This window comes from Triturus cristatus, chromosome 8 (assembly GCF_964204655.1).
Source record: "Triturus cristatus chromosome 8, aTriCri1.1, whole genome shotgun sequence".
Classification (NCBI taxonomy): Eukaryota; Metazoa; Chordata; class Amphibia; order Caudata; family Salamandridae; genus Triturus; species Triturus cristatus.
The window spans coordinates 743,492,170-743,513,898 of record NC_140591.1 but is presented as its reverse complement, the minus strand read 5'-3'; the positions used below and the strand labels follow the sequence as shown (position 1 = coordinate 743,513,898).

Genomic DNA, 21,729 nt, shown 5'->3' with positions numbered 1-21,729 from the left:
GCGGCCGCCTCTCCTTGCTGTTCAGCTACGGAGCTTCCAGGCTATACAAACGCTAAGTCCATAGGTCCCATAATCCTTATATGAGAATAGTGCCATTTCAACCCTGAGCCGATGTGTCTTCCCTTCTTTTTTCGTGCCTCAGCATGGTCCTTAAATCCTTTAGAGCTCCTTAGGCATTTTTGGGGTTTAAGGGCAGTCTCGGGTGCTTCAAGTGTGCTCGAGCCTGAGGTTGATGCGCTGTCCTCTGTTTCACTGCGTCCAGAATCGGAAGCTCCAGAGTGCAAGTCCTCATTGAGAGAGAAAAATGTATCCATTCCATCGGATATAAAATTGGATAGTAATTGCCCGTCAGGGCCTGTATTGCAGATCAACCCTCCAGAAGGACATTCCGGCTGAGGAGAATCATTCCCGGTGCCTCCCTGGGACACCTCTCTCAGAGCGCCTTCTATGCTGACTTCTGCCCCCTGGTCCTCCATCCGAGTTGATGTGGGTGTGCTTGAAGTACCAGGCGAGGATATATCATTGTCTGCCACTTTATATGATGTTTCATTGTCTTCCTGATCCTCCCTGTGCGCCACAGTATTGCCACCGCGCCTTCCCTAGAATTTGATTCAAGGGTTTTGGAACCTATTTTAAGTGAGGGTTCATTAGGAATCTGGGCCTCTGGTCCAGCCTTAATTTTGAAGAAGTCCATGATGGCTGATTGGAGTGGAACAGGGGTGGTAGCTACGTTATCCCTAACAGGGATTGCCCCTACTTCTTCCTCAGTCTTGGGTGTGATTGTTTTCTTTCCCCCGGCTTGCCCCACTTCATTGGGTTCCTTCCCTTTCCTGGCCCCATATTATCATATTGTTTTCTGGGAATATGGGGCTCGCTGGGCTTACCTGCATTAATCTCTATGTTCGCCGGTGGGGACTCCTGCCTTGATCCCTGTGGCTGGGCTAGATTCTGCCCCAAGGTCCCTTTAACTTGCCTCGATGTTTTCGGAGGCACTCCTTTAGTTTCCAGTGCCAAAATGGTATCAGTTACAGCAGCCTGTGTCTTCCGGGCAAATGCTAAACTGACAGCAGTAGCAAGACTCGTCCACGACCTCAAGGTTTTGTGTAGAGATCAAACGAGTCCTGCAGCCAAGACGCTACTCACACCGGGACTCGCGTTGAGGCTGCTCCTCCTTTGCTCAGCAGCAGCGAACATGCATCGCAGCCCCGAAGTCTCCGGGGCAGACACACCAGACTCACCCGTGACCGGTAGGATGGCTGAAACTCTGATGGCCACTGGGACTCACCGATCGCCTACATCCATGTTCTGCATCTGTATCCCGCAGGTAAACCATCCAGCCGGGTGCTTTGTGGTTCTTCAGGAGGTTGAGGGTGGGAGCTCTGCTTCGGTGATCTACACGATTGCCATCTTGCTTTCTTTTTGCAAATAACATTTTCAAACGTAATCATTTCTTGTCGATTATTCTGGGTTTATTAAGTGTTGTTAAATCTATTGACTATTTGAGATTTTTTTGAGAATTTACACTGCTAAATTGCTAGCTATATTAGCCCTGGTATAGAATGCTTGTTGTTACAAGAGGCGTTATCAATCAAGAGTGTGGAAAAACCTAGATGGAATTAATATTTTTTGGTGAGAAAACTGATGTTCCATGAGATGTATACCTTTCTCAGGTTTTTAGAGAGATGGCTGTTGTGTCCTGGGCAGAAGCACTAACTCGCACCCCCAGTGTCAGAATGTCAACATCACAACATTGAGCTATTCAGAGATGTGCTAATGAAGCACTATAAGACTCAACGGTTTCAGAGTTAAGAACATTGTGCATCCTTTTGTTTTTCTATTATGTATGTGTTCTAAATGTACTCATTTTAGGTATTACTGAGCGCTGAGCCATCTATATTTTTACAGTTAAAGGTTTTGTATTATTGGAACATCCATATAATGTGACTAAGTTGTTTAATAATAGTGTATCCCTCGACGATTTTCTCCCCAAAAAGTTTTTTTAAACATTTGATTGAAAAAGATGTTTCGATACTTTGTTCAGATATCCACTACTATTTAGCAATTTGTTCCGTGATTGAATGTGTAATCTTCTGGTCCACCCTTTATAGAAGGTTTACTACAGAACCACTGTTTCTTAGCTTTCTGACTGGCCCATGTGTCCTGGGTATATTACTCACTGAGATTATAACAATTGGAATTGGGAATGGCTGGTATAATTTATAGAGGTTCAGCTTCTCTTATCTGGACTTGGAAACGCATTGTGTCAACTACGTTCGCATCTCAGCAAGTTCCTATTTCTGTTGAATTTAAAACTATTAATAATTGCTTTCGATTTTCATGACTAATTGCACATCCCATGGATGTTTTAGTCATTAAAGCTGCTGCCTCAGGCTATACTGGTTGTTAAAGGCCCTAAACTCAATTATTTAGCCTGAGCCCCAGGCGAGGGCCTATAAGGAGAGAAAGGGTCTTTAACAACTGATATAGCCCGAGGCAGAAGGGCTATAGGGCTATTAGAAGATTCCAGCCGCTAGGGGGTAGAATGTCTTAAAATTAAAAAAGTAGAAACCTGAAGGTAAACATTGAAATGTTGGAGCTATCAGCTTATACCAGCCATTCTAAGAGCAGATCTTCTCCATTATAGCGAATGGAGCTCCCAAAATTCCAATGTCCTAATTAGATTTACATGCCCCTCATAATAAGCACCACTTTAAAAGCTGGGTAAAAAGTTTGATGACTTCAAAAAGCATAAGGGTTGAATGGCAGGAGTGTGATATTCACCGAGATCATGATTAGCAAGAGCAGGATCGACGGTTGCTGAAGAGAAGGATACTTGACAAAAACTGGGGTGTATAGAGCGATTTTATATTTCTAAGTGTAAGTGCTGAGTGTACATTAAGTAGTGACTGGTGTGAGAGCAGTCGGGAGAAGAGGGCATTGCCCAGTTGGATGTTGAGGTTCTCACATAGGCTGAGTGGAGTGGAGGGTTTAAAAAGAAAATGGCCAAAAACTCTTCATAAGAACATTAAATGCAATAATGAAAAACATGCACTTATCTGCTGAGAAGCAGTAAAGAACAAGCATTTGCAATGTAATAGGTCTCGTATTATAAAAGTGTGAGCTGTTGGCATTGCTAATAATAATGCAACACTAGCTATTGGCATTGTAAATGATAATGGCATTTATTTATGTGTTTGTTTTATGAAATAGAGAAAAAAAAGGCATTGTCATGAACCATACCAATAGCTTAAACTTTTGCAAATGCGAGACCTATTGCATTGCAAATGCTTGTTTCAGTACTGCAGGCTTTTTTAAAGTTTTAGTCACTACTCAAAATGAAATCCATTTTATCAGTGTTGCCAGTGCTCCTTTATGTTTAATGCCATAAATGAAACACAATGTTCTAAACAGATTGCTAAATAGCATCCCCAGCCCCGATCACAATTTCTCACTTCATGCTGGACAGTGGGCACCCTGTTTTCATGCAGCGCCAACACGGGGTGAACTAATGCACAGACTGAGGTCTATCAGCCGCCGAGGCTCAAAGCATTACTTGCAACAGTCCGCTGTGTCAAGGTATTGCCATGTGTACAGCACACACTCTGCAACAGCAAGTGGTTTCAAAGTTGGGGGTGACTTCCCAAACTTTTCTGAGGTGTTCATCGTATTTGGTGACAGTGTATTTATGCTGACAGCCCCAAAAACTGTTTGTGGTTGTGTGTGTGTGTTGTGTGTGTGTGTGGTTGTGTGCGTGTGTTGTTGTGTGTGTGTGGTTGTGTGTGTGGTTGTGGTTGTGTGTGTGGTTGTGTGTATGTGGTTGTGTGTGTGTGTGGTTGTGTGTGCGTGGTTGTGTGTGTGGTTGTGTGTGTGTAGTTGAGTGTGTGTGGTTGTGGTTGTTTGTGTGGTTGTGTGTGTGGTTGTGTGTGTGTCTGGTTGTGGTTGTGTGTGTGTGGTTGTGCGTGTGTGGTTATGTGTGTGTGTTTGAGGTTGTGTGTGTGGTTGTGTGTGTGTGTGGTTGTGTGTGTGTGTGGTTGGGTGTGTGTTTGGTTGTGTGTGTGTTGTTGTGTGTTTGTGGTTATGTGTGGGTGTGGTTGTGTGTGGTTGTGTATGTGTGTGGTTGTGGTTGTGTGTGATTGTGTGTGTGAGTGGCTGTGGTTGTGTTTGTTTGTGGTTTTGTGTGTGTGTGTTTGTGGTTGTGTGTGTGTGGTTGTGTGTGGTTGTGTGTGTGTTTGTGTGTTGTGGTTGTGTGTGTGTGTGTTGTTGTGTGTAGTTGTGGTTGTGTGTGGTTGTGTGTGTGGATGTGCATTTGTGTTATTGTATGTGTGTGTGTTTGTGTGTGTGGTTGTGTGTGTGGTTGTGTGTGGTTGTGTGTGTGGTTGTGTGTGTGGTTGTGTGGTTGTGTGTGTGTGTGTGGTTGTGTGTGTGTGTGGTTGTGTGTGGGTGGTTGTGTGTGTGTGTGTGTGGTTGTGTGTGCTTGTGTGTGGTTGTGGTTGTGTGTGTGGTTGTGGTTGTGTGTGTGTGGTTGTGTGTGTGTGTGTGGTTGTGAAAACTCAGGATTAAAAACATAACAGTGGGTACCCACGTTTTCATGCAGCGCCAAGAATGGGGTGAACTAATGCACAGACTGAGGTCTGTCAGCCTCCGAGGCTCAAAGCATTCCTTGCAACAGTCCGCTGTGTCAAGGTATTGCCATGTGTACAGCACATACTCTGCAACAGCAAGTGGTTTCAAAGTTGGGGGTGACTTCCCAAACTTTCCCGAGGTGTTCATCGTGTTTGGTGACAGTGTATTTATGCTGACAGCCCAAAAAACTGTTTGTGGTTGTGTGTGTGTGTTGTGTATGTGTGTGTGTGGTTGTGTGCATGTGTGGTTGTGTGTGTGTGGTTGTGTGTGTGGTTGTGGTTGTGTGTGTGTGTGGTTGTGTGTGTGGTTGTGTGTGTGGTTGTGTGTGTGTGGTTGTTTATGTGTGGTTGTGTATGTGTGGTTGAATGTGTGTGGTTGTGGTCGTTTGTGTGGTTGTGGTTGTGATTGTGTGTGTGTGTGTGGTTGTGGTTGTGTGTGTGGTTGTGTGTGTGTGGTTGTGTGCGTGTGTCGTTATGTGTGTGTGGTTGTTTGTGTGTGTGGTTGTGTGTGTGTTTGCGGTTGTGTGTGTGGTTGTGGTTGTGTGTGTGTGGTTGTGTGAGTGTGTGGTTGTGTGTGTGTGTGTGTGGTTGTGAAAACTCAGGATTAAAAACATAACAGTGGGTACCCTGTTTTCATGCAGAGCCAAGACAGGGTGAACTAATGCACAGACTGAGGTCTGTCAGTCTCCGAGGCTCAAAGCAGTAAAGAACAAGCATTTGCAATGTAATATGTCTCGCATTATAAAAGTGTGAGCAGTTGGCATTGCTAATAATAATGCAACACTAGCTATTGGCATTGTAAATGATAATGGTATTTATTTATGTGTTTGTTTTATGAAATAGAGAAAAAAAGGCATTGTCATTAACAATGCCAATAGCTTAAACTTTTGCAAATGCGAGACCTATTGCATTGCAAATGCTTGTTTCAGTACTGCAGGCTTTTTTAAAGTTTTAGTCACTACTCAAAATGAAATTCATTTTATCAGTGTTGCCAGTGCTCCTTTATGTTTAATGCCATAAATGAAACACAATGTTCTAAACAGATTGCTAAATAACATCTCCAGCCCCGATCACAATGTCTCACTTCATGCTGGACAGTGGGCACCCTGTTGACAACTTTCCCGAGGTGTTTATCATATTTGGTGACAGCGTATTTATGCTGACAGCCCAAAAAGCTGTTTGTGGTTGTGTGTGTGTGTGTGTGGTTGTGGTTGTGTATGTGTGGTTGTGTTTGTGGTTATGTATGTGTGGTTGAGTGTGTGTGGTTGTGGTTGTTTGTGTAGTTGTGTGTGTGGTTGTGGTTGTGTGTGTGGGTGGTTGTGGTTGTGTGTGTGTGGTTGTGTGTGTGTGGTTGTGTGTGTGGTTGTGTGTGTGTGGTTGTGTGTGTGGTTGTGTGTGTGTATTTGAGGTTATGTGTGTGGTTGTGTGTGTGTGTGGTTGTGTACGTGTGTGGTTGGGTGTGTGTTTGGTTGTGTGTGTGTTGTTGTGTATTTGAAGTTATGTGTGGGTGTGGTTGTGTGTGTGGTTGTGGTTGTGTATGTGTGTATGTGTGGTTGTGTGTGGCTGTGGTTGTGTGTGTGTATGTGTGGTTGTGTGTGGTTGTGGTTGTGTGTGGTTGTGTGTGTGAGTGGTTGCGGTTGTGTTTGTTTGTGGTTTTGTGTGTGTGTTTGTGGTTGTGTGTGTGCTTGTGTGTGTATGGTTATGTGTGGTTGTGTGTGTGTTTGTGGTTGTGTGTTGTGGTTGTGTGTGTTTGTGTGTTGCTGTGGTTGTGTGTGCAGTTGTGGTTGTGTGTGGTTGTGTGTGTGGATGTGCATTTGTGTTATTGTATGTATGTGTGGTTGTGTGTGTGTGGTTGTGTGTGTGTTTGTGTGTGGTTGTGTGTGTGGTTGTGTGGTTGTGTGTGTGTGTGGCTGTGTGTGTGTGGTTGTGTGTGTGTGGTTGTGTGTGTGTGTGTGGTTGTATGTGCTTGTGTGTGCTTGTGCTTGTGTGTGTATGTGGTTGTGGTTGTGTGTGTGTGGTTGTGTGTGTGTGTGTGGTTGTGAAAACTCAGGATTAAAAACATAACAGTGGGTACCCTGTTTTCATGCAGCGCCAAGACGGGGTGAACTAATGCACAGACTGAGGTCTGTCAGCCTCCGAGGCTCAAAGCATTCCTTGTAACAGTCAGCTGTGTCAAGGTATTGCCATGTGTACAGCACACACTCTGCAACAGCAAGTGGTTTCAAAGTTGGGGGTGACTTCCCAAACTTTCCTGAGGTGTTCATCGTGTTTGGTGACAGTGTATTTATGCTGACAGCCCAAAAACTGTTTGTGATTGTGTGTGTGGGTTGTGTATGTGTGTGTGGTTGTGTGCTTGTGTGGTTGTGTGTGTGTGTGGTTGTGTGTGTGTGGTTGTAGTTGTGTGTGTGTGGTTGTGTGTGTGGTTGTGTGTGGTTGTGTGTGTGTGGTTGTATGTGTGTGGTTGTAATTGTTTGTGTGGTTGTGGTTGTGTGTGTGTGTGTGTGTGGTTGTGTGTGTGTAGTTGCGTGCGTGTGTCATTGTGTGTGTGTGGTTGTTTGTGTGTGTGGTTGTGTGTGTGTTTGGTTATGTGTGTGTTGTTGTGTGTTTGTGGTTGTGTGTGGGTGTGGTTGTGTTTGGTTGTGTGTGTGGTTGTGTGTGTGTGGCTTTGGTTGTATGTGGTTGTGGTTGTGTGTGGTTATGTGTGTGAGTGGTTGTGTTTGTTTGTGGTTTTGTGTGTGTATTTGTGGTTGTGAGTGTGGCTGTGGTTGTATGTGTGTGTGGTTGTGTGTGGTTGTGTGATTGTGGTTGTGTGTTGTTTTGGTTGTGTGTGTAGTTGTGGTTTTGTGTTTTTGTGTGTTGTTGTGGTTGTGTGTGTAGTTGTGGTTGTATGTGGTTGTGTGTGTGATGTGCGTTTGTGTTATTGTGTGTGTGTGGTTGTGTGTGTGTGTGTGGTTGTGTGTGTGGTTGTGTGGTTGTATGTGTATGTGGTTGTGTGTGTGTGTGGTTGTGTGTGAGTGGTTGTGTGTGTATAGTTGTGTGTGTGGTTGTGTGTGCTTGTGGTTGTGTTAGTGTGGTTGTGGTTGCATGTGTGTGGTTGTGTGTGAGCGTGTGGTTGTGAAGACTCAGGATTAAAAACATAACACAGTGGCTGGTGAAGTCTACACTAATGAGAATTTCTATACTACTTTTAGAGAGTAAGTAAAGATTGACAAAAAAAACAGTACATTTCTAAGCCCGTGCATTCAGTTTTTACATGCCTCTTTCTTGCCACTTCATAGCTCAGTCAGCCCTGAGTGGGGGGGCCCTCCATGTACTTTGCAGGGGGGCCTCATCAGGTTTTGTTACACCCCTGGTTAGCTGAGCTCCCCATTCCTCAAAAAATGTTTGTCTAGTTACTCTGCTGGTTGACAGTCCTTTTTTTGTGCAGATCTGGCCTTCAAGCAATTTGATTCACTTTAAGTAGAGCATGTTCTTGCTGGTGTTTGTGGGCATCTTATGGCTTTTGTACATGTATGAATGTTCATGTCTGTGTGTATATGTGCCTGTGGGAAGGAGTCTTTCTTTTTGGCAGTGCGTATGTATTGGTTTTGTCCCATGTGTCAGTTTGTACATGGACACTCGTTGCCAGTCTGTATCAGCTCTAGGTTGTGTGTGCGTCAATGTCTGTGTGTGTTTGCCTTAGTGCGTGCAGTTCAATGTTTCTGTCATTGTGGGTGCGGAATTGTGCTATGGGTGTTATTTTTTTATTGCATGTAAGTTAGTGTGTCCGCTGGTACGTGTATATGCTTGTTAGCGTGTGTATCTCAATCAGCTCGTCAATGTATGTATTCGTGGGCCGGTATGTGTTTATGAATTGGTGTATGTGTTGCTGTTAGTATGTGCATGCATTAGGCAATGTGCCAGTGCGATTGTTTGCATATGTTCATGTTGAAGCCTTGGTGTGTCAAGTGTGTTAGCCGGTGTCAGTCTATGCAGTTGTGCCTGTAAGTGTGCTTCTCCGCGTTAGTAGAGAGAGGATACGTGTGCGTTGTGTGGTAGTTTACGTATACAAAGATGTGTCAGTACTATGTTACCAACCAGCCTTCTCTTGGCGCTAAAAATCGACCGGAATTGTGACATAATTCACCCGCTAACATTACGAAACAGGGAAGTGAATAGATGGTTTTACGGAGACTTTCTGGAAGCATCGTAATCAGTGATTGCCCTCGGGCTAGCTGGCAAAGCGTTCCAGGCATTCGGGGGTGTACAGAAAAGCTGTGTGATGGGCTTTCAGTCAGTGAGGCCGTGTGGGCCAGCCCTTGACACCCCAGGGCCTCCCCACAGACACGCGAGCCAGAGGGAGCGGCCTCAGCTGTCAGAAAAGAGGGCAGAGCTTGCCATGCACGCTGTGGAACAGGCGAAGAATGTTTACAAGGGGAAGCCTGTAGGATAAAAGGGGTACAGAATGGGAAATGTGCAGGAGAGGCTGCAAAAAGAGATCTATGCAATGAAAGGGGGGAGATAAAGAGAATATGTAGATGAGACAATGCTGAGAAAGGAAGGAGAAGGGTGTAGCGGGGCAATATAAAGGACAAAACGTAACTGGTGCTCATGTAAAGTGCTTCCTTCAGGTCGAGTTCGCGCTATATAAATCTGCAATAAAATAAAATAAAAAAGATTGGAGTGTGCCATTGTAGAGGGTGAGTAGAAGAGCTAACCATGAGTAGGGGTTGACACTATACATGGGTCACGTGTAGGGGAGGTGAAGGCAAAGGTGGCATCGTATGGAGAAGGGTTGTAGATACGTAAATGGGCAGTGGGCTGGAAGGTGAAGCAGTGTAGGGAAATATGTAGGGTGTAGAAAAGTCAAAGAAAGGGTTTATAAACTAAGCTGTACAGAAAGTTGTAGAGGGGTAGAGATTAAGATGTGGGTTACTGAAGAAGAAATGTGTTGGGGACAGAAAGTGTCATGGGAGGGAGATGGTGCATAGGCAGACATGTTTAGAGGAGTAGATGTACTGGAGTAAATGTCTGGGGGTGCTGCATGGCACATGCAAAGGACAGTGCACCGAAGAGGTAGTGAATGGTGCATGTGAATTGTTTCGGGCTATGCTATAGAGTGAGACATAGATCTGAAAGGCAGGGACTCCAGAAGGAACACAATGAAGGGAGGGTTAAGTTATTGGGGTGCAGGAATGATAAGGAGGGAGGGTGCAGTGCAGGAAAAAAGGAGGGCACATGGGTATGAAAGAGTGAGGTGCAGCAGAGGGCCGCGCTGTATAAAATGGAAGGGTAAGGAAACAAGGAAGTTAACTGCGGGGCCAAAGTGAAAGTGATCGCGGGGGAAAAATGCTACCGCCGGCCACAGCTTGCAGTGCATGTGCGTGAGTGGTGCGCGAGCAGCAGCAATCACGCCATATGGTGCCTCTGCTCAAGCGCGCACACATGCACTGCAAGCTGTGGCCGGCGGTAGCATTTTTTGAAGTCCTTACTTAAAGTCTTGCCAGACCAGCGCAAGCGCTGGGTCAGTCGAGACCTAAAAACTGAAGAATATGGGTGACAGAGATCTTTTTATTGTACTGTGGAGTTCTATTTTATTGTTTGGTTGTTAAAGTTCTATTTGAGGCTCTTTGAAGGCTGCTTGGAAGTTAGGGTGACCAACCGTCCGTAAATTTCACGGACTGCCCGTATTTTGGACCTCTTGTCCGTTGTCCGGAAGGGTTTCTTCCACTAAGTTTTTTGTCCGTAATGTCAGACATTGGCGTGAGCTGCCCCCTGCAAGCAGCCTGTAACTCTCACTGCAGGGGCCAGCTCACACCCCTGCTTTGATCTGTGGCCTGCAGCAGCGCCTTCCCGACCTGGCACAGACTGCTATCAGGCCCATTATCATTCTGTATGTTGGCTTAATTATCACATACAGAATGATAATGGGCCTCTCTGCCCAGTGACAGCATTTCGGATCGGGTGTTTTTTTTCAGTGGGGGAGAGGGGGCATGTAAGATCTGAGAAGCCTTCAGCTTTGATCTTTTTCTGCACTTTTTATTTTGTTTGAATATGCAAACGCAGGTGTTCAAGTTTCACTTACATACACAACCGATGCAGTGAGTGAACCTAATATAAAACTATTTTGACTTGTGCTTGTGCTGGTTGTCTATTTACTTATACACTATTGCACGACTTCCTCTGATGTTTAAGCAAAACGTACTGAATTCTTGTCCTGAATTCTGACCTTTTGTCCTGAATTTATGTCCTGAATTTTGACCATTTGTCCTGAATTTTTGCACTCACTGTCCTGAATTTGTACCCAAGCCAGTTGGTCACTCTATTGGAAGTGGCAAATAAAGGCATAATGCATAATGCTGGCCTCCTATCTTGCCTTAAAATCAGCATTATTTGCACAATACAAAGTAATGACAAAGGTGCACATAGGAAGTACATGGTGAATTTAATTTATTTAACCCCAGTTTATTCTCTATGCTCATAACTCCAGATAATCATTAGCTTCACCATCGACACCGCTCAAATTCATGCAACTATAAAACTAGGCCTTCTCATTTGTGCTTTCTCTCTTGCAATTATTAAGTGTCCCCTAATTATATAATTTCTAATACTACCATTCTGATAATTTATTGAGTGGGCACAGAGTGCGTGTCTGACAGAAGTTAATCACCATGCTGAGAGGGTAAATTGTGCAATGGAGAGCAGTGTGAGAAATAGTAGGTGCTGTGGAGGACTTCAAGGGTTGGTGCTACAAATCTATGAATTTTTTCCACCATTTGATTCCTGAGTCAGTTTAATTAAGCTATACATGTGAGTGCTGTACAACAAAAATGGGCGACTATTTTCCTCAGTCAGTTGATTGCTCATGCTGAGAGAATCCAATATTCCTTCAATTTGTACTTGTGACTGTATGACAGATGTTAATAGCAAACAATGGAGGATTGTTAGCACTTTTCCATCCTTCCCCTTTACATTACATGCCAAGTGAGATGTGTTAGCCTCCTCTAGGTACAATATGAACTAGTTAAAGAAATCAGAATCCCTCCTACCAATCCTCCCCAGTCCCCTGTCAAATACAAAGAGCAATAAAGCCAGAATTCATCCACAGCTTTTCCTGCATCCTTGCAGATAGTTCCACCAGATTCTGGCTGGACAGAGACATGTAGACATGTCTCTAGAATTACTTTTCTTTGTTTTGTTTTTTCTTGTTTTCTGACTTTCCTGGCCTCCGTTTCTGTATGGCAGGAAGCTGGGAACTCCTTTAGGGGGGCCAGGCTGCCACTGTTGGGTATGGAGGACCTATGACACTGCTTCTCTTTCTCCTATTTGTGTGTCTTTAATGACAGCAACAAACAACAACACAATTACAGGAATTCTTGAACTAATTTTAGCCACTGGCGATCACATTTCAGACTAGTGCTTTTAGCCCACTATACCACCATAGGCAGAGTCTAGTCATATACAAATCAGTCTTGTTCCTGTTCCAATAAGAAAGGTCTAGCCCAAACTGTCAGACCAGGTGCCTTCCAGATAGGAACACAAGCAAATCCAGATCGGTGTCAGCCTACTTGGGAATTATCAGTGAATTATAGTTTGATTCCTGTGCCGCAGTGATCACAGTACATATGTCTGGGTTATGCCCTGACACTTAGGATGTCTATTACTGCAAACAACAATGTGTAGGAAGGAATGCTACAATTAATCTCAGGTGCTGGTGATCACTTGTGACGTATTCAAGACCCACAATGCTACTATAGATGGAGATCAGAGATTTTTTGCAAGTATTCTACCCAACTCATTTATGTTTTCCTTAGTACAATGCCATAAGTGTGATGGGTATGACCAGACATGGGTCCTTTGCACACTTTGCCACACTGGAAAAATTGTGTAACATATTAGGAAGTTGAGAGGAGGGAGGAGAGGGGGAATTACCGGCAATAACACTCATGTTCCTTCATAACTAATAACATATCTTACATGGCTATATGCATTTGTGGCAACTGAAACTGTCTTACACTAATTTTACTTTATATTTCAATTCAAGGTTACTAAGCAAATCAGTTATATATTAGATTTGAAAATCATCCTACCTCAGTTTCACAGAATGTCAATTCCCCAATTAGAACACTGTTTCATATCATATAAAGTCACACGTTCATAAAATATGATGGGAGTATGAGGAGACTCAACATGATGGTCTCATTGTATAAAATGTTATATTTAGTTTTCCACTTTTGGTTGTTAGTTGGACCGCGTTATCATTATTTTCAAATTTAAACACAATTTAATAAATTAGCAAGCAATAAGATGGGGCAGAGTTTACCTATATTAAATGATATGACATATAATATTTAAATTCTGACATTTAGGATATAGTGCCTGATCTCCCACTAGGAGCAAAGTAATACAGAATAATAACGGAATATTTCATTTTCTCCCTAATATTGCATCATAGATCTTTCCAGTTGTCCTAACTTCAATGTTCGTAAACCCAGCTGCGGACAGAAGCTCATTGTACTCCAGCGCGGTCCTCTCTTTGCCTTCTGTCTGTACCAGCATATTCAAGGAATACAACTGGGCTGTCAATGGTCCACTTTTATCTTCATTCAAAATGGTTTCCACCAGGAGCACTCCACCACCTGGCACAAATAAAATAAGTATTAGTTGGATTTCCCCATATAATATTTTGTGCACCATTTAAGTATATAAACTGTGAATTATTTCTGAAATGCTTGTGTCATGAATTAAAGAAAGAAAAATCTAGCCAAGTAAGAAAACAAACAAATATAGATTTAGTGAACAACTACCACATTTCACAAAGGACTTAACAGTTCTATGACTTTTAATAGTGGCTGCCTCTATCAGCATTCTAGTCTGATTACAATGAAGAATATTCCAGTAGGTTTTAAATATTTCAAAATTTATTCTAATTTGTTAAGAGTTTTTGAGCCACGTCCAGGTCAACGCTGAAACAATTCAATAGTCATAACTTTTGTTTGAACATGTACTGATTATATTTAATCACATACATTTATAATAATAGTGGTCACATTAGCATGAGGATTCTTACTGGATAAATAAGATTCATAGAAGGAAGCTTGAGAGAATATAAATGCTCCAGGCTATATTGGGCTAGACAATATTCAGTAAGTCGTGTTTCAAAACTGAAGTATAGAATCAAAATTAGCATCATACCTTAGATGCGAAAATGCTATCTTGGTTACAAAATGCAAAGCTTGCAGTAAGATATGCCACTGGTGCTGTGTCTTAATTTTGTAGTGCTCCTGAAATCCAGGTGTAAGCCAGGAATACTTGTAGCTTACTCCTTAAATTCATGAGTAAGCTATGGGTACCACAAGAGTAGGTTAGACTTACTCATGCACAAATGATTGTGAATCAGGCCCAAGGTGTGTAACAAGCAGACTAGGTCCTCAGCACCCTAGAAGCCAATATAGACCTCTGACATGCCCAAGGGTACATACCAACTGGTTTTGAAGATCCGAGAATGCAATGTTCTTTCCTAAATGTTATTTGAGGTTAAAGGTTAAAGGCATCAAATGCATTTATGTAAGGCCTAACCAGTTTGAGGCTAGGCCACAAGTTAGAGTCAGCCTTTCACTCCAAGCACCAATGTTAACAAAACATTGTGGAAATAATGCTAGGCACCTCATTTTCTATTGGTCAATATGTATATATATATATGCATATATAGGGAAACAAATAGAGATCATCTCATGAAACTTTTTATGCATGTAGTCGTGTCTCACACATGCAAATAGCCATGTTTTAGAAGCATAAAACCACGTTTTGGATTCTAGAAAGTGTGTTTTGCACTCCTAAGAGGATTTACTCATGTGAATAGATCTGCTCACAGAACAACATTAGGGACAACATGGGCATTCTAAGGCTTATGTGCACCCCTGCAAGTTTGTGCACTCCCACAAATGGCACACAATGTTGTGGGTATTCATGAACTCCTCTCTGACTCCTTCCAACCCGAGAAAAGATCAGCACTGTGGTGCTGATAAGGGCAGGATAAAAGCCTCCTCCAGGACAGGATGGAGAACAGGAGATCCTCAACATTGGTAGGGTGTAGGGAATGGGTTTCACCACAAGAAGCATATTTTCTAAAATAAAAGTGCTATTACACCAATATGATGTTTATTCCCATGTCCTATTCTAGACTGTGTACGATTCCACAAGCCCGAGACTGTTGCTTGTTTCGTTTATATAACCTGGAGATTGTTTGTGCATTCCACACATTAGTCAATCTACATCAATTTGAGGTAATTAATCTCAGACTATAGAAACATTAATTTCTTTGAGAAACAGAGACCATGTTGTTACAAAGGTAACAGATACATAGTTGGAAACATTTGCTTAGAAAAACAACTCTATTCAATGAAGTGGTTAAAATAACAAAATGAAAATGCAATAAAAGATACAAATTGTTCGAAAAAAGTTAAAGAGAAATGGGAAATGAAAACAGTTTCAGATGTACTGTCATGTAAAAGATAAAAGAATAAGGGCCCGATTCCGATCCCTTTAGAAAGGCATGCCGACCAAATTGGGTCCGAAATGCATATAGTATGACTTGGATAGGGGAGTCTGACCGAACAAGTATCCAAATGCATTTAGATCCGATTCGGTCGGACTCCCATTGACTTCAAAGGGGCCTGTGTTCCAAAAGTGAACACAGGCTCTCATTGAATAGAGGGACGGCTGGGGAAAAATATGAGCCCTGTGCTAGGCTCTCAATGGTGCCTGCCACACTGTGCATGAATGGGAAGAGGGGCCTGATTTGGAGTGCCCCGGTGAAGGGGGGCCTGTTACGGGCCCCCGAATACCGATTCTGGCAGCCATTTTGTTCCAGGCAAACTGATTCGGAAAGGCTGGTCGAATCAGTCATAGTAATCCCTCATTCAGAAACCGAGTCCATAGAGCCGTACGAATTGGCTCCAGAAAGGCTTGACCTGTCCAAATGCCTTTCGGAACTGATTCAGCCAGCCCTAATAGTTTTGTTACATCGTACTTGGTCGTTCGGAACTGGGAATGAGCCGGTCGAAAACAAGGGATGCAGATCGGATTCGGCAAACCCAAATCGGATTCAGTGCCCTTTTGGAATCGATCCCTAAGTTGGGAGGTGGGTGATAAATAATAACAATTTGAAAGAAATTAACCTGTGCAAAGTAAAGAAGCCAGTTATTTTGTTTTTAGCAGAACAAGTAATGAATAACATACAAAAATAGTGCCATAACTGTAAGGAGTAAAAAACAGAGAAATTATTAATAGGTATGAGAGCCATAACCTACATGTTATGTTATGCTATGTTAAAAAGACTTATATAGCGCTCTGTTACCCAGAGGTGTCCTGGCGCTGTAAGCTATCCACCTGAGATTGGTCTGTGATAATGCTGATAAGGAGGTTTAGTTAAATAGCCATGTTTTTAATTCTTTCCTAAAAGAAAGAAGCTCCGTGAACTTCCTGAGTTTAGGAGGCAGACCATTCCAAGCCTTAGCAGTGCAATGGCAGAAACTCCTACCTCCCCAGTTAGTTTTGTTAAAGCGGGGGAGGGTAACCAGTTTAGCCTGAGCCGAGCGCAGGGCTCTTCCAGGAACATACCACTGAAAGGCACGTTTCAGAAAATCAGGACCAATTCCACTGAGTGCCTTAAAAACAACGCACAGTGCTTTAAACTGAATTCGTTGCTTGACGGGCAGCCAATGGAGTGTCCTGATACCCTTTCTCACAGAGACAAATCTAGGTGTCCCTGTGATCAGCCTGGCTGCCGCATTCTGTACAATCTGTAGTCTAGCCAAGTGTCTCTCCTGGATATTGATGTAAAGACTATTACAATAGTCCAATCGGGATAGAATAAATGCTGTGACGACTGTCTTTATGCTATCTTCAGGGAGGAGGAATTAAATTTTCCGAAGGGTTCTTAAAATGAAAAAACAGGAAGAGACAACCCTGCTAACTTGGTCACGGAAGGAGAGTTTGGAGTCAATAATCACTCCCAGGTTCTTAGCTCGAACCACAGGTAGTGGGGGTGAGCCCATTTCTGCTGGCCACCAATCTGGAGTCCAGCGGTTAATGCTGTTCCCAAAAACAATCACTTCCGTTTTGTCAGCATTGAGCTTCAAACAGTTCGAACTCATCCAGGCAGAAATCTCCTGCATACAATTATGACAACTGGATCCAATCTCAGTTTCAGCCCCCCTTTTAATATATAACACAATTTGTGTATCGTCCGCGTATGTGGTCAGCTGAAAACCAAATGATCTAATCACAGCGGCCAGCGGCGCTACATACACGTTAAACAAGGTAGGGCTGAGTGAGGACCCTTGTGGGACCCCACAGGGAAGAGCGAAAGGTCTTGATTTATATTTGCCTAAATCTACTGTTTGAGTTCTTTTGGTCAAAAATGACCTAAGAAAATCCCAAGCCTTGCCTGTAACCCCGGCCGCAGATAAACGGTCCATCAAAACCACATGATGGACCGTATCAAAAGCGGCCGAAAGGTCCAGTAGAACAAGTATGGCGGCACCTCCCTGATCTAGGGCTTTCCTGACCTCCTCAGTGGGTTTAATCAATGCCGACTCTGTGCTATGTTCAGCACGAAAGCCAAACTGTGTCTTATCAAGCAGAGAGTTCGCTTGAAGGAAGGAACTGAGTTGCCCATTGATGGCCTTCTCAAGTATTTTCCCAGGAAAGGGAAGCCGAGAAATAGGCCTATAATTACAAGGGTCAGAAGGGTCTAGATTGGTTGGGGGAGGATAGAGGCTATTTTCCAAGCACTTGGAAAATGCCCACTGTCACAGATAGCTGCGAACAGTGGGGTAAGAACTTCCACGCTCACTTCCGGGACCTGGTGCAAAATAGATACTGGACATGGGTCCAAAGGGGAGCCGGATCGAATCTCAAAGAGTAGTTTAAAAACCTCAGATCGGTTTGGGGGAATAAAGCAATCTAATGTTGGAGTATGTATGCTACCGCCAGGTGGTTGAGTTAAAACAACTTTTGCGGCTCCAGAAGATATAGAGGAAAAGGAGGAAAAGATCTTTCCTACCTTTTGTAGGAAAAAAGCAGCCAGAGTTTCACAAAGTTCTGGACTACTCTCGGTTTTAGGGCTAACGGGAGTGGTAAGTTTAACAATTGTGTTAAACAAAACCTTAGATGAAGGTCCGGCCTTCTTAATTTGATCTCCAAAATATAATTTCTTTGTTTCAAAAACCAGTTTTTTGTATTTGGAGAGGCATAGTTTATAGATCTCTTTATCATGAGTATCATATCTTTCCCTCCACTTACGTTCCAATTTTTTGCATTCAAGTTTTTGTTTTTTAAGATTTTCCGAGTACCAAGGGGCAGATGGCACTATCCGTTTAAGGATACATTGTTTGCCTGGCGCAAGTTTCTGACAGGCAGAATCTATCCATTTCGTATAAGCATTTGTGTCTGACTCCACATTAAATAATAGAGCAGGCCGTGATGATTCCAACAAATTCCCCAGTTCTCGTTTATCAATATTTTTCCAGTCCCTAGTGATCGTGGACACCTTTGTGGAGGATTTAGAAAAATTACGATTAGTTACTTCAAGATCAAAGAGAACCGCCCTATGATCCGTCCAAGTAAGAGGGACTGTTTTGGAGTAAGTAAGAGAGGGGTGGTTGTTTGAAAAAATCCCATCAAGAGTATGGCCTGCCAAGTGGGTGGGATCTGTCACTAATTGTTTAAGATCCCCACCGCTACAAATCTGCTGTAAGCTAATGTTATCCGTGTCGGACAGGTCTTCAAGATGAAAATTAAAGTCACCCAACACCGTGAGAGATTTGTTGCATTGCCCTTCCTCTAATAATGTGCCAATAGAATCTAAAAACTTGCCCTTGGGCCCAGGAGGTCGATATAGAAGAATGGCCCTAAAAGTATTGTGATCTGATATTTGCATGTTAATACATGTTGCCTCACAGGCCGAATTAGAGGCCTTAGTAAAGGTAGACTTTAAGATTTCATGATATAACACCGCCAGGCCTCTCCTTTTTTGGTCGGTCTGTCAAGTGTATAACATCTAAAACCAGGGGGCATGGCATTAACAAGATCGGGGCCCGATGTTTCATTTGTCCAGGACTCCGTAATGAGAGCTAATTTAATATTGTGATTTTCCATGAATAGAGCGCATTCCATACTGTGCTTAGTTAGTGACCTTGCGTTCAGAAGCAGGCGCTTCAAAGGTTCGTACTCAGATGAAGCGGGTCTGCCACTATCAGGTCTGCAACCCATAGTACCTACATTATCCCCAATCCATATGTAGTCACATTGTTGGCATAGCTCTGTCTGCAGGCCACTAATGCTGTCAGGATTAATCCGGGGGCAGTTAGCCTTACCCCCCTTCGGGTCCCAGCTCAGCATTTCCTCCCTGGAGTATCTTCTAATAGTGGACGGGAGAGAATCAGGGGAGATGGCCCTATGCCCGGACTTAGTGCGGACAGGCGCAGACGGGCTTGCCTTTAGCGCGCCTTTGGCGCGCTGGCGGCGCGCCTGCCGTGCGCGTTCGCGCCAGCGTGAGATTTATGCCGGAATCTGTCGGAGCACTAGAGCGCTAACCGCTAGCAGTGATTACAAATGGCGGTAAAAGTAGATAATTCCCCCTTCCGGCCCCGTGACCAGAGTGCAAGTCAACAAGTCAATGTGCAAATCAGCAAATCAGTAATTAAAATCACCAATGATACAGGTAAAAAAGGTTAAAATATGTAAATAATGATTATAGGCAAATTGGCAGGTTCTCGAGCACCAACCTGACGAGCATTAGACACAGCTTCGTCTAAGGTGGTAGCGCTGCGCGTTCGCGCCAGCGTGAGATTTATGCCGGAATCTGTCAGAACACTAGAGCGCTAACCGCTAGCAGTGATTACAAATGGCGGTAAAAGTAGATAATTCCCCCTTCCGGCCCCGTGACCAGAGTGCAAGTCAACAAGTCAATGTGCAAATCAGCAATTAAAATCACCAATGATACAGGTAAAAAAGGTTAAAATATGAAATATGTAAATGATGATTATAGGCAAATCGGCAGGCTCTCGAGCACCAACCTGACGAGCATTAGACACAGCTTCGTCTAAGGTGGTAGCGCCTACATAATCATATTAGTATATTAATGATGACAACCAAAATAAAAACATATTAGGGCTACTATATTGAATAGAAGCAGAACATTTTGTAGGCATTTTAATGCATTAGAGCTTCTAATATAGGAGCCTTGAGTATACAGAATAGTAGAGACAAGCATAGAAGAACATAATAGTGAATAGTGACCATGTTTGAGAAAAGTTATCAAGGATCACCAAGCATTAATAGATAATAAACTGGCATCTTTCCAATTTTAATTGATTGATTAGACGTCAGTAGATATAAGCAAATCAAAAAGCTTACATTCAGCAGGAGCTATTAGGATTTTAAAAGCATGAGATTTATAAAAATGTATATTAAATGATAAAGGAACTTGAAGTTGAAAAATCTGTAGATTAATATTACATTCTTCTGTACAGAAATTAAAAATAGGAGGGCAATCATAAAGTATATGTTGTAGCCCATAAACAATCACCCCTTCAACGCACCATGCACCATGGCAAGGCAGCCCATTGTGCGCCAACGCAGGGGAAAAGGACAGGAATGATCTGTATCTAATAGATACGGTGCATTTCTGCCCTTTTCTTTTGACTCAGGGCAGTGCCACAAGATTCCTTGTGTTGCTGCCCTGTGCCAAAACCACGTAAATTAGGTAATGTGTTCTAATAACTGCCATTTAGGATTATGTATAAGGCCAATAACTGGAAAGCATGACAAGCTTTGGCAATGAGGAAGCCATAATGATATTTTTAAAGCGCAGGTAATCCAATCCCACCATCTTTTTTAGGAACTTGTATTATTTAATGCCAATGAAAGCCGGTTTGTTATTCCAGATAAACTTCTAAAATAATTTGTGTACTTTAGTAAAGAAAGTGGAGGGAAAATAAATTGATAACATAGATAATGTGGATAGAATTTAGGGATTAATAACCATTTTATTTGCTTCAATACATCCCCACCAATTGAAGTAAAGTGTTGACCATTTATTAAGCTGCTTTTGTGGTGGTAAGCATCTTGAAACAATTGATTTCAATTGTAGGTTTGATAGAAGGAAAATACGTAATACTTAGGTATTTTAGAGAAGGAAAGTTACATAGAATGTGTGTAGCTGCAATCGTAGTGGGAGTGCATCATATATTTTGTGGGAAAAAATCCGATTTGTTGATGTTTAGAGAATAACTAGAAATAGTAGCCTATTGATGAATAATATGTAATATAATAGATACTGATGTAGCTAGATCATTAACGTATAACAATACATCGTCAGAATATGCTGAAACTTTGACAATAGTATTTTTTAAAGCAATTCTAGTGTAGTCTGTATTATTCCTAAAAAAGCATAAGAGAGGTTCAATGTCAATTAAAAACAAAAGGGGGATAATGGACAACCTTGTCTAGTGCTTCAATGTAGATTAAAAGTAGAGGAAAAGGAACTATTGATATGGATTGTCGCAGATGGGGGACTATATAATGTTTTAAACTTATAAAATTGGGACCGAAATGAAAAGCTTCGAATATGCGAAAGAGAAATAGATAATTTATTTTATCAAATGCTTTTTCAGCATCTAATGGGGAGTGGATGTGGCTTAATGGCTAGAGCAGCTGACTTTGACGCTGGGGAACCAGGTTTGAGGCTGGCTGGTGGCTCAAGCATCCTGTGATTCTTGGTGAATCACTTAATCTCCCCATGCCTCAATAAAATTGAATGTGTCCATCTGTAATGCAACTGGTGCTAATGTAATGCAATCTGAAACCTTTGGGTTGAGTTTGCGCTATATAAAATTACAAAAAAAGAATGCTAATATACCCCCTGCACACTGGATTATATCAGCCAAAGATATGATATGACACAAAAGTCGGGTGATACGTGCAGCAAGTCTACCGTTCATAAAACCTATTAGGCCTGCTTGCTTAATAGAAGTAAAAGTGTTATTCTGGTACCTAGAATTTTGGTATAAATGGCACAATCCTGGGTAAGGAGAAAGATAGGCCGATAATTGGAAACCGA

At 42.7% G+C, this 21,729-nt stretch overlaps 2 protein-coding genes across 2 annotated transcripts in view; one reads left to right on the top strand and one right to left on the bottom strand.

Moving 5' to 3' along the window:
• The window catches only part of LOC146805006 (acetylserotonin O-methyltransferase-like), a 723,771-nt gene that overhangs the window by 692,848 nt on the left and 9,194 nt on the right, over window positions 1–21,729 (top strand). The gene's annotated exons all lie outside the window — the stretch shown is intronic.
• The window catches only part of ASMT (acetylserotonin O-methyltransferase), a 255,792-nt gene continuing 245,129 nt past the window's right edge, over window positions 11,067–21,729 (bottom strand). Inside the window, exon 8 of the mRNA XM_085622161.1 lies at window positions 11,067–13,240. Within this exon, the coding sequence (XP_085478287.1) occupies window positions 13,029–13,240 (212 nt within the window). The 3' untranslated portion in view covers window positions 11,067–13,028. The remainder of the gene's footprint in view (window positions 13,241–21,729) is intronic.